The sequence below is a fragment of the Euprymna scolopes genome, chromosome 11 (assembly GCF_053919585.1).
Source record: "Euprymna scolopes isolate OS-2025 chromosome 11, ASM5391958v1, whole genome shotgun sequence".
NCBI classification, from domain to species: Eukaryota; Metazoa; Mollusca; class Cephalopoda; order Sepiida; family Sepiolidae; genus Euprymna; species Euprymna scolopes.
This window is the reverse complement of record NC_136492.1, coordinates 109,273,047-109,294,266: the sequence shown is the minus strand read 5'-3', so window position 1 is coordinate 109,294,266 and position 21,220 is coordinate 109,273,047. Positions and strand designations below refer to the sequence as shown.

Below are 21,220 nucleotides of genomic sequence, written 5' to 3'. Positions count from 1 at the left end.
AAGTCTTTAAGATGAACACCTGCACCTCGCTAGGTTTCAGGTAGTAATGTGATGATTCCAATATTATTCCTGATTCCGATACAATTACTGATTCTGTACTAAATTACTTGTTAAGTGTTGAGACATCCTGTTGAACAAAGATGGCGGTGGAGAAGCAGTGCAGCCCCCCCCCAAAAAAAAGTAATTGCTAGTAACAAAGACAGCGGCAAAGAATCAGATGCGGTCCGTGATGTAGTTAATGGCGAACTGATTGAATCCAAAATTCGACAATTTTTATACTAACTTTGGAAGATTTTCATTGGTTGTTTAGCACAGCCGGTGGTTATAAAAACGATTGTCGAAATCATTGGTGTCATCATCAGGAGTTAAAAACATTTCACATTACTGATTCCAATTCTTTATAATTAAATATTTAGAGATTTATAGAGTTGTTATTTTTCACGATTACCATAAAAACACATGTTAAATGTGTAGATATTTTCTCAAATGTAAAAATACATTTGTGGGGGATGATCTATCGATTTTAGTTTTACTGGTAGTTTAAAATCAATAAATATTTATTATTTCATCATTACTATAAGCAATAGAAGGTTTTGCTCTAAACAAAATAAATTTTTTAAAAAGTCAGTTAAAGAACTTTTTTTGGCATCAGAAAATAGGCACAAGTTTTTCTGATTCGGATACGGATTCCAATATCTGCAAAGTTTTGATTCATCGTCTCAACACTAGTTTTAGGATCGATTTCTCGGCCATAAATTCAAAATATGATTTAAAGACGAAAATAGAAAATATTTTGCATTTCATAGAATCAGTCTGTGAGTAAATCAGATTTGATTCAATAACAAACTTTGCTTATTTATCTTCATATATCTTCTTTTTTTTTTTTTTACGGAAATCTAATTAACGTTGCAAAAGCTTCCGGGGCCAATTTAATGATGCATTCACGGAACCAGTAACCATCTTACTTCTTCATCATTGCATCGAAATAAACAGATGCCAAATTGAATCTAAGACACCAATTTGGAGTTTTATGTAATTCGATTATTTTAGAAAACCTATTCAATTTATCTATTGATTACTGGCTATATGGCTTAAATCAATAGCGTATCATTTCAAACATTTATGTGAAACAAGTTGACTATATTGGGTGAGCTTTGAGTTAAGATTTTCAACTTGGAAAAACTTAACATTCAAAATAAACATGAATTGGAATAAACGCACAGAAGATACTACCAATGTCTGCTGCAAAGAAGGTGGGCTCCTTTTACCGGGCTAAAAAAACTTCTCACATTTATCAGTATTTTATATCTTTATAAAGCCACTAATCTTTCATGCATCAAGTATTGTTGCCACATCCAAGCTGATGCACCACCTATCTCTGCCTCTTGAACAGGGTTGAAAAATAGTACCTAACTTAAGTCCCGCGCTGTCTATCAAGCTGCAGTTCCTGTCACATCGCTATAATGTTGCATCTCTGTGTTTGCTTTACAAGTACTTCCATGGAACGAATTTCTGTACTTCCAAATCAACCCAACTATCAACAAAACAAGTGATGCATGCATGGTCCCCCGTGAGTGCATAGAGAACGAGGCATAAAATAAAATACTAAGTTCAGCATTTGCCCCCCCCCATTTAGCCCCAAAAGTCCCCAGGAGACGTCAAATACTAGTGAAAATGAACAAACAGTGCAGTTTTAGGCTTTAACATATGTAAATTAGAGTTCTGCACCATGCAAAAAAAAAAAAAAAAAGAAATCATCATTTTCGCCCCCCCCCTCCCCACATTTAGCCCCCAAAGTCCCCTAGGCCTTAACATTTTTAAAATTTGAGTTCAGCATCACACGAAACAGACATACACAGAAAATTTTGGACAAACATGATAAAATAATCCCCAAAATGGAGTGTTTTTATTAGCCCTAAAAGAGCCTCCGGGGCATACCCAAGAGTTATCGCAAAGTATAGACAAACAAAATTATGTAGAAATCAGTTAGTTACAACTTTTCAGAAAGTTTTATAAAAATCCAAGGCATCAATTTTTTAAGCACAAAAGTGTCAATTTTAGCCATTTTAACCTGAAAGGCACCCCGGGTGGGGGTGGGGGCACCGGAGTTTTCCCAGAAAATCCATTCTGTTAATTTTTACTGAGTGATATAATGTTATGACTGTTTAAGGGGTCTCAAGAAAAACATAACGCGGGAATTAGAGTAACAAAATGTATTGATGAGAACAGACAGTAAGAGTTGTTGTTCTAGCCAGTGCACTACCTTGGTTAGTCTACTGGATACCGATTGCTGCCTTACGGCTTTGTCTTCGAATATTTATTGCGTATATATCAGTTCATTCGTTGGTAACATGGGAAGTTCACCGCAACAATTAAATAATCCATTTTTAAAAAGGATTTGTGTCAATAACATGTATGTGTGTTATAAAATCCTAAACTATTGAACTGATCATTATGAATTCTTGGAATATATATTCTAGGAAACAGGGTATGTAACGTGGGCACATCATTATTATTATTTAATTGTACAATTTAGAGGATGCCGCTGATGTCACAGCATACCACTAAAAAAAATATTAAAAACTAATGCTATATTTATTGCTTATACTTCTCCTGGGACGGGTATTCAACAAGTATTCTAATATTATAAGATATTAGACTACCTGTGACCCGTTGGGTCAGTATGTTGTATTAGCTATGGAATTCATGTATGTGCCTGACACTTGTGAAGAAAATAGGGTTTTTTTGACATAACAGAAACATTTCTATGAAAGAATATTAAAATGAAAAAATAGATTTCTATGAGTCGTTCTGTTTATAATTGATTATTTTTGAAAAACTTTTTTACAGTTACTGAATTATAAGTGGTTCGCCATACTTATAGGTAAATGTGCACTGAACAGATACCATAATACTTATTATAGTTAAATTCAAATGGTTATATATATGCTCTTTTTTTTTTTTTTTTTTTTTTTTTTTTTTTTTACATCGTTCATTTCTGTATTACGTTTAAGTTATTTTAAACCCCACTCTTCCCATGTTAAATAATAATTTCGAAATAACAACGTTAATATTTCAGTGCACAGGTCATGCGCGCATGCGCAACCGGATGCCGTAAACCGGAAAGTGGGTTACATACATCGTTACCAGATCATTTGAGTTTTATAATTATATAGATGACATATAAACGCTTTTCAATATTTACTTGACCAGTGTTCTATACGAAAATAAAGCTCAGTTTCTTGTAAGTAAGCTATTAGCTTGATGATTTACTCGAGGAATGAAGTGCAAATGTTTCTGTGTAGCTTGCTTGCCATGAGCATATTTTCATATATGTTTGTAAACAAAATTTTTATTATGAGTAAATAGTTTGATTTAGTATTGTGCATTGTTATATAAACACATTTTGTTTTTAACCTGTGGGTGCAAACTTGACCCAGATTTATATATGTGTATATATATATAAATATATATATATAAATATATATATATATACATATGTATAAATATATATATATATATACATATGTATAAATATATATATATATATATTTATACATATGTATAAATATATATATATATATATATATACATATGTATAAATATATATATATACATATGTATAAATATATATATATATACATATGTATAAATATATATATATATATATACATATGTATAAATATATATATATATATACATATGTATAAATATATATATATATATATACATATGTATAAATATATATATATACATATGTATAAATATATATATATATATACATATGTATAAATATATATATATATATACATATGTATAAATATATATATATATATACATATGTATAAATATATATATATATATATATATACATATGTATAAATATATATATATATATACATATGTATAAATATATATATATATATACATATGTATAAATATATATATATATATACATATGTATAAATATATATATATATATATATACATATGTATAAATATATATATATATACATATGTATAAATATATATATATATACATATGTATATATATATATATATATATATTTATACATATGTATATATACATACACACGTGTATATATATACACATATATGTATATATATATACATATATACATTCATGTATATACATACACATATATATATACACACATTCATGCATATATATATACATAGATATACACACATTCATGCATATATACGTATATATACACACATTCATGCATATATACGTATATATACACACATTCATGCATATATACATATATATATACACACATTCATGCATATATACATATATGTACACACATTCATGCATATATACATATATGTACACACATTCATGCATATATACATATATGTACACACATTCATGCATATATACATATATGTACACACATTCATGCATATATACATATATATATATATATATATATATATATATATATATATATATATATATATATATATAGTAGTTTATCAAGCAACAATATTTGTGAAAGAAAACCCGAATAACAAGAAATATTACATAGGCATGACTTCCTTAGATTTCAAAACCCGATAGTATGACCACAAAAGTACATTCAAAAATAAAAAAACACTGTATAAAAACAACACTAGCGAATAAATACTGGGAACTCAAAGAAAGCGGACATTCGCCGGTAGTCGAATGGAAAATAATAAGACAAGCTACCACGTGCAGACATTTAGATGACCCATGTAAATTATGCCTCCATGAAAAATTTGCTATCCTGTACTTTAAAGAACCCCAAAATCTATTAAACTGTAGACGAGAAATAGCAAACAATTGTGTTCACAAAATAAAACTTACTCTAAGATAGCGATACAAAATAGCTTTAAAACTAACAAAAACAATAGAAAACAAACAAATAAATTAAATAAACATAAATATACATAAACGACCACACAAATATATATATGTATGTATGTATGTACACATATGTATATTTATATATATAAAAAAAAAAGGAGCAGAAATGAGGAAACTCGTCTGCCTTAAACCACTAACCTAGCTCTAAAACAGATCCTTTGTTCGATAAAATGCATGCCCATTGGCTGATAGGAAGGGGTGCGGTGGATACTAGAAAGCTGATTGGCTAACTAAAATCCTCAACATATATAAAAACGAGAAACAACCACAGAATTCGCGCATAAGCCTGGCGAATCCTATAGTGGATGAAACGCCGAATATTCAGTGTAGCTTAATCGCCATATATATTTTATGAATTACTAACTAGCTCTACCTACGTATTGAGCACTTTTGAAGTAAATACTTAAAGTTTACGCATAAATCTATACTTTCGTATATTAATTTTATGTGAGTAAATGAAGTAGTTATACATATATATATATACATATATATATATATATATATATATATATATATATATATATATATATATACACACCAAGCGCCCTGTTCGAAACCAATGTAACTCTTCCATCAAGAGAATTGATGTAGGCAAGTTGAAAGTTAAGGAGATAATGCACTCATTTCAAAAGGCTACTGATCAAAAGCTGTCCTCCGTTGTATGTGGGAATGATATTGAGGCTTCTTGGAGAGAGTTTAAAACTGCAGTGTATGACTCTGCTAAAGAGTCATTAGGATATGTTCGAAGGAAAACCAAGATTGGTTTGATGAAAATGATCCAACTATCATCCCACTGCTCAATAACATGCATTAAACCCATCAAGTATGGATTACTGACAAAAATTCTTCAGTGAAACACAAGGCTTTCAGAATGGCCAAAAGGTTGGCACAATCTCGGCTCCGGAAAATGAAACAAAACTGGTGGAAGCAGAAAGCTGAGGCCTTACAAGATGCGGCAGATAGGTGTGATTTTAAATCATTCTACCAAAACCTCAAGGGGGTGTTTGGTCCCATTTTAAGGGGGACATCTCCAATATTTTCGTCGGATGGCATTCTCCTCACTGATAAGAAAGAAATTACTAAGCGCTGGGCTGAACACTTTTCAAATGTTTTAAACAAAGAATCGACAGTGGATTGAGGAGTGCTTGACGGTATTCCTCAGAGGCCAACCATCGAGGCACTTGCTGATACTCCATCCATGTCGGAGATTGAATGGGCTTTGAAACAACTTTCAAATGGTAAGGCTCCAGGTGATGACGACATACCTGCAGAAATATACAATTATTCACCTGTTTAAGCACAAAAGAAATAAGTGTGAGTGTGATAACCATAGAGGAATTTCTCTTTTGTCTGTTGCTGGTAAGATTCTAGCTCGTGTAATCCTAAACAGACTCAATAGTTCAATCTGTAAAACTGTGCTCCCAGAAACCCAGTGTGGTTTTAGGGCAGGAAGAGGTACTGTGGACATGATCTTCAGCCTTCGGCAACTACAGGAGAAAGTGAGGGAGCAGAATAAGGACTTGTTTGTCACATTCGTTGACCTCACAAAGGCATTTGATACCGTCTGTAGGGATGCCCTGTGGACTGTTTTGAGGAGGCTTGGTATTCCGGACAAGATGTTCAATGTGATTGTCTCCTTTCACTGGGGAATGGTGGCGACAGTACGATCTGGCTGTGAACAAAGTGAACCATTTGAAGTGTCAAATGGAACTAAGCAAGGATGTGTCCTTGCTCCGATCCTATTTGCTCTTTTCTTTTCGGTGATGCTTGAGACAGCTTTTAGGAACACCTCAGGAGGCATAGGTGTTGAGTATCGATCAAGTTGAGGATTATTTAACCAGCAACGGTTCAAGGCCAAAACCAAGACTTCTGTGCAGACTGTTCTTGACCTCCTTTATGCTGATGACTGTACTCTTGTCACCCATAGTCTTGATGACATGCAGAACATCCTCAACAACTTTTCTGGTGCATGTAAGGCCTTCGGTCTTACAACTAGCATAAAAAAACTGAACTTATTCACCAGCCAAAACCAAACACTACGTCCTCTTCACAACCAGTGGTATATGTTGATGGTAAAGCTTTGAAAACAGTATCTTCTTTTATATACCTCGGCTCTATTGTGTCTGATGATGCTAAATTTGAAAAAGACATCCAATGTAGCATTAATAAAGCTAGTGAGGCATTTGGTAGGTTGCGACACAGACTCTAGAACAGCCACGATGTGTCTCTAAAAGTAAAGGTGGCAGTCTACAAATCTGTTGTTCTGCCTATTCTTCTGTATGGTGCCGAAACGTGGACCTTGTACCGCAAGCATATAAATCAGCTTGACTCTTTCCATATGAGATGTCTGCGTTTTATCTGCAATGTTGGATGGCAGGATTGTGTTTCGAATAGTGAATTACTGGAGAGATGTGAAATCACTGATATTGAATCATTTTTGATCAGGATACAAATGCGGTGGTCGGGTCATCTTGTAAGAATGGATGACTCAAGAGTTCCTAAGCAACTTTTTTATGGGCAACTGACAAATTCTTTCAATAGGGCGTCCCCTGCTTCGTTACAAAGATAAACTAAAAGACAACCTGAAACGTTGTGGAATTTCTCCGAGTTCCTGGGAGAGTGCAGCAGAGGATCACAGAAAATGGAGGAAGACGTGTTTCCTGGGGACCAAAGAATTTGAACATAACTGCCTTAGTCATAAGGACACCCTTCGTGCAAATATGAAGGCAAAACACAAGAAAAATCCACCTAAAAATGAATATGTATGCCATTGTGGTTTCAGAGCACGCAGCAAAGCAGGGTTATCTGTTCATTCGAGAAGGCATCTTTGACCTACGAGCATATGAAAGTTCACCATCTGCAGAGGAGTGTGCTGGACATCTACAGGATTGCAATTACGCATGTGGTGTCACAGAGCTTGGGAGCTGCTGAAGATTGCATACTGAACCCTCATTCATCGTCTTCAATGAGAGAATCCACCACCATATACACACATTCATGCATATATATAAGCATATATACACAGACATTCATGCATATATATATATATATATATATATATATATATAAACATATATACACACACGCATTCATGCATATATATAAACATATATGCACACACATTCATGCATATATATAAACATATATACACACACATCCATGCATATATATAAACATATATACACACACATCCATGCATATATATAAACATATATACACACACATCCATGCATATATATAAACATATATGCACACACATCCATGCATATATATAAACATATATACACACACATCCATGCATATATATAAACATATATACACACACATCCATGCATATATATAAACATATATACACACACATCCATGCATATATATAAACATATATACACACACATCCATGCATATATATAAACATATACACACACATTCATGCATATATATACATAGATATACAAGGAGGCTGTCCTATCAGCAGGTGCAAAGTTCCGGGGCTGCTGTATTGCCATTTGGTGAATGGATTCTGGACCATACAGTAGTTTCTGGTAGGGCCTCTCGATGCCATACTAGTGGGTAATTGTTACGGCTTTACCTTATCATGTGCCACAAGAAAAAAAAAATTCTTGTCTTTTTCTTTCTGCTCCAACCAAGTCTACCGACCTGCTCTACAAACCCCAAAACCTCAACAATCATGACAAATCTCCAAAAAGGAAACACAAATAAACCTAGAACACCATCCACAAACGTAGACCCCTACTACCATGTCTCCTTCTCCAACGTCAGGGGTCTACGTTCCAACCTTCCAGAGGTTGAAGCACAATTACAGGAGATGAAACCGGACATATTCTTTCTAAGTGAAACTGGCATAGGGCCAACCACTTCTCTAGACGAATTCATAATTAAAGGATACTCCAACTTAACATCTAAATCTGAACCCCAAGATCGTCATGGGCATGGAATATGTGCCTACATCAAAGATGGTTTTCCAGGTGGTAGGGATATCTCCAGAGAAGACCCTAATTTACCTTATATGTGCTTCCGAGTTGCACTAGCTTACATTACTGCATATATATTTGCCCTCTATCGCCCCCACAACAGTGGGGTTACTATCTTTAAGAGCATATCTGAGAAAATTGACCACATCCTGTCTGCTCATCCTTCGGCTAACATTCACATTTGCGGTGACTTCAATGTCCATAATGTGGAATGGCTGACCCACTCAAATAAAACCGATGACGAGGGGAGGTTTTGTCATGATTTTGCCATTGCCTATGACCTCACTCAGATTGTTCACGAACCCAACCGTGTGCCCGATACACCCGGTCAATATGCAAGCCTCCTAGACCTTTTCCTCACAACTTCCCCTGAGCTGTGTTCATGTTCCGTTCTATCTCCACTGGGATCCTCTGACCACTCTGTTGTAGCAGTTAAGATAAAAACGAAATGTAATAAGTCTTCAGACGTACCTCTCACCCGTACTGTATATCGATACTCTATGGCTGACTGGGATAGCTTCCGTACATTCATATCTGACCTACCTCTGCATTCCATGTTTAAAAAGGATGTGTCCTCTATAGTATCAGACCTGACCGAATGGTTAATTGCAGGCATAGACCGATTCATACCATTCAAAAAATTCCAACAAAAACCTTACAGCCAGCCATGGTTCTCCCCTGAATGTGCTGCTGCCATCGCGCACAGAAATCACTTTTTCCATAGCTACCAACGAAACAGATGTACTGAGACTAAAGCTAATTTCAAGACTGCCAGCAACCATTATAAAAGAGTAATAAAACATGCAAGAGAGCTGTATGCTTAGTCTGTTAAATCCAAAGTAGCTGAGCAGCAGCTTGGTTCCCACCAGTTCTTGCAAATAGCAAACAGGATCTTGAACAGAAGTGTGCGTTCTATCCCAACTATCATCAATGGACCTGAAGTCATCTCGTCAGCGTCAGACAAGGCCAGACTATTTGCCAAGAACTTTGCAGCTAATTCTACCCTATGCGACAATGACCATCAACTCCCTGTATTTCCTCCTATAACAGACAACACGCTATGCAACATACAAATATCTGTGCGTGAGGTCACCAAGCTAATCAAGAACCTTGATTCCAGTAAAGCAACTGGCCCTGACGGCATTCCAGTTATAGTGCTGAAAAAGCTTCAACCAGAACTTGCCCCCATACTTACATAACTGTTTAAACGTTGCCTTAAAGAGAAGTGCTTTCCGACTCCCTGGAAGACCTCATCAGTTTGCCCTGTATTTAAGAATTCAGGTGAAAAATCATCTCCCTCTCAGTACAGACCAATAAGTCTCCTCTGTGTCATGAGTAAGTTGTTGGAATCCATATTAAATAAAGAAGTAGTCAACCACCTCAACAGAAACAACCTTCTTAGTGACACACAATATGGTTTCCGTTCTGCAAGATCTACAGCAGATGTGCTAATGGTTATATCACATAGGATTAGTGAATCTCTTGACAAAGGTTTCCTTTACAGGGCAATTGCTCTTGACATATCAAAGGCTTTCGATAAGGTATGACATAAGGGCCTACTTCACAAGATTTCCAGCTACGGTATTACTGGAAATGTTTTCTCAATCATTAATTCATTTCTCTCTGATAGGTTCATAAGAGTAGTGGTTGATGGGCAGAAATCAGAGGCCCACAATATTAATGCTGGAGTCCCCCAGGGGTCCATTCTTGGCCCAACTCTCTTCCTGATCTACATCAATGATCTCCCAAAACACATACTTAAATCATTCGTTGACATCTATGCTGATGACACGACCATCTATGGCAACACATCAAAGGCCGTAAATGACAAAGTTCTCTCTAATTCTCTCTCCTCTGATCTTGAGTGCGTGGTACAATGGGGGAAGAGGTGGTTGGTCACTTTAAATGCATCCAAAACCAAGCTTCTATCTTTACATCATCAACGCTCTTATCCCCATCTGGCATCAATTGAAATGGATTGCTCTCGTCTTGGGGAGGCTCCATGTTTTGACAAGCTTCTGGGTTTGACCTTTACCCCTGATCTGAAATAGAACACATACATCAAATCTGTTGCAAGGGACGCTGGGAAAATGGTGGGATCTTTCTACTGCTCCAGAAGATATCTCACTATTAATGCAATTCTCTATCTGTATAAAAGCCAAGTATGTCCAAGGATGGAGTACTGCTGCCACATCTGGAGAGGAGCTACTAAAAACAGCCTATCCTGCTTTGACAGAGTACAAAATAGACTTTGTGGCTTAGTGGGGGATGCCCTTTTCTCTTCCCTGCAACCTCTCTCCCACAGAAGAGATGTTGCGAGCCTGTCTTTGTTTTATCGTTATTTCCATGGCAGGTGCTCGTCTGAGCTCCAATCTCCCGTCCCCCCTCACCAATCTTTCACGAGAAACACCCGTCTGGCTTAAACTACTGTCAATAATTTTCCCCACTCTTTATCTGTGCCTACATCCAAACGTAGATTCCATGAGCAAAGCTTCTTTCTTAGATCTGTACGCCAGTGGAACTCTCTGCCACTTGCCTGTTTCCCACCTGACTACAACTTGGACGTCCAACATAAACAAACTCCTGACAAACCGCCCCCTTAAGTAAGACTATCAAAACCACTAATACTAATGATTATTACAATACTATCTCATTAATTATTGTCCACGCAATAAACCTTATCCCTGAGTGGCCTTCGGGCCTTCATAAGTGGTGACCCCCATGTAAAAAAACAAAAAAACACATGCATGCATATATATATATATATATACACACACACACACTTTCATGCATATATATATACATATATATATACACACATTCCTGCATATATATACATATATATACACACATTCCTGCATATATATACATATATATAAACACATTCTTGCATATATATATATAAATATGTACACACATTCCTGCATATATATATATATACATGTATATACACACATTCATGCATATATATTTATATACACACATTCATGCATATATATATACATGTATATACACACATTCATGCATATATATACATGTATATACACACATTCATGCATATATATACATGTATATACACACATTCATGCATATATATATACATGTATATACACACATTCATGCATATATATATACATATACATACACACATTCATGCATATATATATATACATGTATATACACACATTCATGCATATATATATATACATGTATATACACACATTCATGCATATATATATATACATGTATATACACACATTCATGCATATATATACATGTATATACACACATTCATGCATATATATACATGTATATACACACATTCATGCATATATATACATGTATATACACACATTCATGCATATATATATATACATGTATATACACACATTCATGCATATATATATACATGTATATACACACATTCATGCATATATATATACATGTATATACACACATTCATGCATATATATATACATGTATATACACACATTCATGCATATATATATACATGTATATACACACATTCACGCATATATATATGCATGTATATACACACATTCATGCATATATATATGCATGTATATACACACATTCATGCATATATATATATATATATACATATGTATACACACATTCATGCATATATATATACATGTATATACACACATTCATGCATATATATATATATATATACATATGTATACACACATTCATGCATATATATACATATATATACACACATTCATGCATATATATACATATATATACACACATTCATGCATATATATATACATATACACACATTCATGCATATATATATATATACATATATATACACACACATTCATGCATATATATATATACATATATATACACACATTCATGCATATATATGTATATACATATATATACACACATTCATGCATATATATATATACACATATATACACACACATACAAGTCTGGTGGGGGAACCAGTTTAGTCGCCGGTGACACTACCATGACGCAGGTAGTACTGGGTTCCATGGTACCAGTAGCATATGACATGACCTGATATAAGCGTGTATATATACATGATGATTGCAACGTTTTGTCAGACGAGTGCCACTCCCTCAGACACTGAAAGTTCATGAGCTCGAAAAATGACATATAGTCCTGCCAGCGAATTCACATGCTCAAGCAGACATGACACTAAAAACGGTCATTGTTATACATACATATATATACACTCACACACACATATACATGCGTACATACACAATACACAATACGCACACATACATATGCATACACACACACATGCAAACATAAACAAGACGGTCATTGGTATACATACATATAAATGTATACATGCATACATACATACATACATACATGTCTATAAGCATACGCTCATATATACCCATGTACATAAACAATGCATAATACACAAACATACATATACATATCCACATTCATACATATACATCCACATATACAAATACATACACACATATACTTACACATACATATACATATGCACATATATATATACATACACATCCATATATATGCATTAATACACATACACACATACATGCACACATACAAATACATATACATACACACCTGCATACATACACATACATGCATACAAACATTTATAAATGTATATATGTACACACAGAAACATATATACACATAGACACATATACATACATATTACACATAGATATAAATACATATAAACTCACATGTACATATATAAATATACACACACATACATATATAAATATACATACACATACATAGATACAAATAATGATGGCAGAATAATTGTTACATGCATCCAGCATTACAGGCGTACACACGTCACAGCTTTTTTATCGCAACAGGACTTTTTTTTTTCTTTTTTTTTTTATAATAGACAAATACCTGAGGGAGTATCTATACAAAGATGATGTTACAGAGTTTTAGCTTTGTACGACAGCTAAATCTCTCTCTCGGTTCAAAATGTTGACATCCAGCAACAAGCAAGAGCAAGATAGGCAGCAACAAGTCAAACTGCAGACCAGCTTAATGCGGGTACTGGTCTCCCGCTTTTTTTTTTTTTTTTTTTTTAAATAAAAAGTTTTGTTGAGACAGACACTTTTTGAATAGTAACTGACGATGATATAAACAAATTCACACATTTTTTCACAAATAAACTCAGCGACGGATAGTCAAAATGTAAACACAGTCCACCGACATAAATTAAAGACGCTTACTTTTTTTTTTTTTTTAAATAAAAAGTTTTGTTGAGACAGACAATTTTGGAATAGTAACTGACGATGATATAAACAAATTCACACATTTTTTCACAAATAAACTCAGCGACGGATAGTCAAAAAAAATACATACATATACATACATACATACATACATACATACATACAATAAACATATATATATATATATATATATGAACAAAATGTTGACATCCAGCAACAAGCAAGAGCAAGATAGCCAGCAACAAGTCAAAGATTTAGCTGTCGTACAAAGCTAAAACTCTGTAACATCATCTTTGTATAAATACTCCCTCAGGCATTTGTCTATTATCAAAAAAAAAAAAAAGAAAAAAAAGTCCTGTGGCGATAAAAAAGCTGTGACGTGTGTACGCCTGTAATGCTGGATGCATGTAACAATTAATCTGCCATCATTATATCTATTTATGTATGTATATGTGTATGTATATTTATATATGTATGTGTGTGTATATTTATATATGTACATGTGAGTTTATATGTATTTATATCTATGAGTATATGTATGTATATGTGTCTATGTGTATATATGTTTGTGTGTGTATATATACATTTATATATGTTTGTATGCATGTATGTGTGTATATTGCATGTATGTGTATGTATGTATGAATGCATATATATAGATGTGTATGTATATGTAGGTAAATGTATGTATATATATATATATATGCATATGTGTACGTATATGTATGTGTAAGTATATGTGTTTATGTAGTTGTGTATGTGGATGTATATGTATGTATATGAGTATGTATGCATGTGGATATGTATATGTATGTTTGTTTATTATGCATTGTGTATGCATATGGGTATATATGAGCGTATGCTTATAGACATGTATGTATACATGTATATATTTATATGTATGTATACCAATGACCGTCTTGTTTATGTTTGCATGTGTGTGTGTGTGTGTGTGTGTGTGTGTGTATGTATATGTATGCGTGCGTATTGTGTATTGTGTATGTACGCATGTATATATGTGTGTGATATGTGTACATATGTATGTGTGCGTGCATGAATATATATGTATGTATAACAATGACCGTCTTTAGTGTCATGTCTGCTTGAGCATGTGAATTCGCTGGCAGGACTATATGTCTTTTTCGGGCTCATGAACTTTCAGTGTCTGAGGGAGTGGCACTCGTCTGACAAGACATTGCAATCATCATATATATATGAACATACATATATATATATATATACATATATAAACATACATATAAATATATACACATACATATATAAAATATCTGAATCCGCTGATGTTAAAACATTTAAAATAAATCCTATACAAACTCTTGTTTCAATTTCTTTTTTCACTCAACATTTTCATCATATAAAAAAGATATTAGAATGTCACATAATTTTTCATTTTTAAATCAATAAATTATAAACTTATTAAACTTTGATTTCTTCAAATTAATAAAAAGAAAATTGTCGACTTTTATATAAAAACATTTGAAAAAAATTTTTTTTTTTTTATCATCCAGATTAAATTTTTTTTTTTTTTTACGTCATATCATCCCCGTTTCTTAATGCCGAGATACTATTTCAATCGATTGAATGTATACGATTACTTGAACACAAGTCGCTCTTTTATCAATATCTGGAGAGGGCGGAGAAGAAAATACTTTTTCCCCACAGTATTGATGTACGTGAGTAGAAATGAATTCGATAAGATTTGAACTTGCCATCTCTGATTCCATATTCAGTGACAGTATCCATTGCACCAATCAGAACTCTAAGTTCTATAGAGTTCGCATGTTAAATTATGAAAACAAAAATAAAAAAAACTCTAATTTTTTATATATTATTTGGATTATTCGGACAACACTTATCATCTTGAATTTCATTAGTACAGCGTTTGGAACCCCGACCTTCTTTGGGTGTAACTTGTTGAAATTGAGAATCTTTCTGTTGAAGTAGGAAACATGCACAGAATTTCTAAGGTTGGAGGTTACATTGGCTGAAACGTTGCGTGAATAACACTCAAAATGAAAATATTAGTTGGATTAATCCAAATGATCCAAATTATCAACTGTTATGTCCAAAAATTCCGAAACATAAAATCATTTTTGGTTTCTTTTTTATTTTTGTACCATTCAGACTTATAGCATTTACAACGATTTCAATCAATCCTATTTATGCCCCCACCCCACCCTACCGGTAACTTAAAATCACTATTTTTGACAAATTCCTTCAAAATTACAAACTGAATATTTTTTAACTTCAAGAAAAAGAAAAATCTCAAAGACGTCTTTTTTTGTGTGTGTGCTTACCTCTTCTTCTGCGACTGTTCAAGTTAATTTCTTCCACATTAGAGCAAGGGAACCAGCCTTCATCTCCATTCTCTCGCCTCCCCTCATAGTATCCATGCTCACCCACGTGGAGCACTGTCAGGAATCAGAAAATAAACAGAAAGTTTTAACATACAGAGAATAGCACAAGAAATATCGATTGCATGTGATTCAGAATTCAAAGCAGCTGTGCAATGGCGCCAACAGTCGGATATAATTATAAAGTAGTTCATTTAAAGCGGATCAATCTAACATTTTTATACAAAGAAATAGTTTCCAGACTAAAATTATTGGCAGCTATATACAACACACTATCTTTATCCTGCTAATATTTTCTTATTAAAAATTTGAATAAACATTTTTCTAATTATTATCAATCAAGCAATAGATTTTCAGATCCTAAAAAAGAAAAAAAATCAGGGTTTAATATTTTCTATATGAACTTACATATAATAGCTCTTTTCAGTTTCATTTTTTACCATTTATAAACGGATTATTTGGGTTATCCTTTTGAGCCAGATTTAGTTATGAGCTAAAAAGAAAGTACAGTTTAAGACCTCCATTTTATTAAGGACTGTCAGATAAGATTTTAAAAAGAATGTTAAGTTACTGGAAATTATTATTATACATATGTTAGAAAAATAAAAAGGAGAAAGTACAACGTATATAAAAAATATAAAAAAATTAATGAAATGTTTTTTTTTTAAATAAAATTGTACATTAATTTTATTTTCATGGAGATGGAGTGACATACAGTTTTAAATTCTGTTCAAAACCGTTTGTTTTTATATAAAGAAATGTTTTACAATTGTTTATAACAAATTATTCAAAAGTTTTTTTTACAAATATAAGCCCAAATGTTGGGTTAGATATAATAAAAAGTTAAATAATTTGCAGTTGATGACTTTGGTGGCCTAGAGAAGATTGTAGCTTAAGATTTACGTGAAATGCAAGCCCATACCATCTCGTGTCTCTCCTCTACGATATGCACCCACTAGATGACTATTCATGATAAAAAAAAAAAAAATTAACTCGAAATTTTCTGCAATAATTCAATAAATTATGGATTTTATAAGGAAAATAAATGACTGTCTTTTTTTACCAATCCAACATCGTGGCGATTTTCAAAAGTTAAAGTTCAACAGAATTTCGGTTTCGGTCAGATTAATACATCTTGTCTTTCATATCGTGATCTAAGTTAAGGAACAAATGATAATCTGTTGGTGAGAGCTCTGGCGAATATGATGGATGCGACGTAATCACTCAATTTAGTTTCTACTTGACACTTTTTAAATCATGAAACAGCTGTAAACAATTTTAATCTCTGTGTGTATACTCTTATTTAGAATATTTAAAAATCGTTAAAAATTCTCTCTCTCTCTCTCTATATATATATATATATGTGTGTGTGTGTGTATACACATGCGCACTTGTTAGGCTAATTTCGATGGACTTATTTTGTAAAGTGAAAGTGTTTGTGTTTTTGCACAATAAGTTATAACTAGAGAGACGTATGAATTGAAATAAGTGAATTATTGTATGCGGTAAAATGTGTACGATTTGTGGGTTTTAGATATGGAGACTGAAGAGCGGAAAAGAACTGGAATATTGAAAACTGTTATGATCGACTGCATTATGATGATTAGCATTAGATTAAAAAAAACCCCTGAAAATCTTAATTGCGACTCAGTGCACCTAGAATATTTAAAAAGCCGTGAGACGTGAACTGGAGAATTGCAATGAAGAGGTGGAAGCAGTGGCTAGCAGGAAAAAGGCTTATAACAAGCGTTTTGACTGTGTCTGCATAAAAAAGAATTTGTCGAAAACCTACAAAACAAATGTTGTGCAATATGCGAATCTTGGAAAGAGAGATGGACATTACAGTGGCAGATCTGGAGAAAGTGTTCAACAAGGATCATGACCAACCAGTCATCATTAAGAACCAAAAAAATTTTCTTAAGGAAACTAAAACTCCTTAAAAAGGTAAAATGCTCATTTGAGCTGGGAATGCTCTGGTTCTTCTTAGGGTCAGTGGTACAATGTGCAGCACAATAGGTGAATAGTCTACAGTCTGCACAAAGCCTTGCACCTCATCAACAACAAGTTTATCAAACGGTGATAGTCTTCCTGTATGTATGGCATAATCACGTTGACACACTGATTCTCGCCAGATTACCAAAGTTAAACAATGTTGAGCCTGGCTAGTACCAGATGGGTGACCATTTGGGAAGGCTAGGTGCTGTATGTACCTTCTGGGAAGGTTGGGCATGGGGCCAGCACCCTCACCCTGTAAGCCATTGGTTCCTCGCTACAAAAACATCTCCAAAGTTGTAGATAGCCTATGCCCCTCCGGGGCTCAAGGCTATGGGATGGGGGATGGGATAATCTTCCTGTGCGTTTCCAATAACGGTTGCATCATACAGCCCCATTTCTTCCAAAAGGGATTCATACTGAATTTAGATGACTATATTGAGTTGCTGTCCACAGTCGTCAAGCACTAGATGGAAAGAAGAACTTCCAAGCATACAGCATAATCATGTTGACACACTGGTTCTTTTTAAATCACGGAGGTTAAGCAATGTTGATCCTGGTCAGTACCAGATGGATGATAATTTAGGAATAGTAGACGCTGTATGTAAGAGAATTTTGACACCTCTCTACAAGAACTGCAAAAATCTAACGGCATCAGCTTCCCTAACCAGAATTTATGTGCAACTGAGGATCGCTTGTGAATTTAATATTCCCACCACTTTTCTCTTTTGGAGGAAGCTGCTTTAACCTGTCTAGGATGAATGCCATCTGTGAATTTGTCATCAGTTCCAACAATTGTGTCCTCCCCCACACACAATCACCTGCTTGCAGTCTTATGTGTGGCGTACAGTTAATAATGGCGCCAGTTGTACTTCCTACAATATCAAGGATGTGCTCATTGGTGTCCAAGCATATACTCCTCATTTAGGTCCTGCTTGAAAACCATGGTGAGCTGTATTTAGTAAAAACTTCGCCAAGAAATGTACTTTAAAATTTTAGAATTTTAAATCTATCAATTATTGGCCAATGTCTGACGCTGCTTCTTTTCGCTCTAAAACATGCCAACTTTTTTTTAACACCCTGTGTGAATGTATGTGTATACATAAATATATGTATATAATAATATTTTGATAAAATATCTTATTTGTTTTAACTACAGGCACTCGTGTTTCATGCTTACACAATCATCAGTGTACGAATTGATAATTACTGCCGATTGAAGGATTAAAAAATAGTCACAAAGTTACCTTTGACTCTGCGGTCTGGTATTCAACCTCCAGGCCACCAAAAATTAGTATAGAAAGGAAAGAGAATTAAGTTCTGTATATAATGTCAACTTAAGCTGACAAACATAGAAAGCTAGTCAGATAGTATAAAACATTGATAGAAGTATCTTAACATTGGGTGATATGCTCAGTTGACAACTTTTAATTGTAAGTCAAACCTTACTGAGTGCCCTCTAGACCTGACCTTATGAAAAAAAGAATAAGCTAGACTTAATGGTTCAAGAAATTCATATTAAAAAGACAAGTCAACAATAAAATTGAATCTCTACATTGCACTCAGTAACATTGCTGATATGTTTTATTTATTTAATATAGAAAATCATCGAGATGTATGCATATTTTGTTGTTGTTCATTGGTGGTTGGCCAACAGCAGATGGAAGTTTATAGGATTTCGAAAATAGCTGTGCAGTCGTTCATGAAAATAAATAAAACAAAACAAAAAAAACAGAGCTCATGATGAGAGAGGGTTAGTTCAAAATAAAACATTTGACTTTTCAGTTGGTTTGGAATCAATTCAAAATGGCGGATATGAAAAACACAAATCTGAATATCACAGCAAAATTCTTTGGAATGATGCGAACAGTTTTAGATGAAAATCTGCAGATCTTTTTCATACATAATTCATTTTCTAACATTGGCTCTCAAAATTCTGTATTATATATATATATATATATATATATATATATATATATATATATATTTAAAAGAGTGTAGCCATCAACAATTGTGGGTTTTTTTTAAAGGTTTTCATCATATTTTTATTTTAAAATATTTTTATAACGCGTTTCGAGCTTAGGGTGTGCTCTCTTCAGATATTTTCGTAAAAAGTTTTTCTTTAAAATGGGAGTTTGTAGATATGCCTCCGCTGATATTAAATATGTTTTTCATAGTGATGCGATGCGTGTGTTCAGTGTTCAGACATTCTGTCTCCAACTGTAAGTGTTCACAGTGACCGGTCAAAGTTAGTTTCAAAGAGTGTTTTTTAGTCCATATGGTGAAGGTTTTTATGGCTTTTTTAGGGTTCTTTTTAAAGACTTTCTTTCCCCATGTATAGCATACACTCACACACAATCACATACGCATACATATACATTCATGTACATGTACACATGCACACGCACACGTACGCAGGCACACACACATACACACACGTACATACATAGAAATATATGTAGGAGCATACATATATACACATATACATACCCACCTACACACGTACTCGCATACATCCACCGCTAACAATTATTTTTATTTTTTTATTTTTTATTTTATATATATATATACTTTTTTTTTTTTTTTTTTTTTTTTTCCAACCAAAACACGCATGTATATATGCGCTTAATCATTCCGACATACGTACACGCACCCACACACACACAAGTAAGATGGAGAATAGGTAGAAGATAT

The 21,220-nt window shown here is 33.6% G+C and overlaps 1 protein-coding gene across 10 annotated transcripts in view; it reads right to left on the bottom strand.

Moving 5' to 3' along the window:
* Window positions 1–21,220, bottom strand: part of LOC145288065 (uncharacterized) — a 612,213-nt gene that overhangs the window by 183,820 nt on the left and 407,173 nt on the right. For all 10 annotated transcript variants that reach the window (XM_080136116.1, XM_080136110.1, XM_080136114.1 and 7 more), the window contains one exon: window positions 16,478–16,591. In XM_080136116.1, coding sequence (XP_079992242.1) covers window positions 16,478–16,591 — 114 coding nt within the window. The remainder of the gene's footprint in view (window positions 1–16,477; window positions 16,592–21,220) is intronic.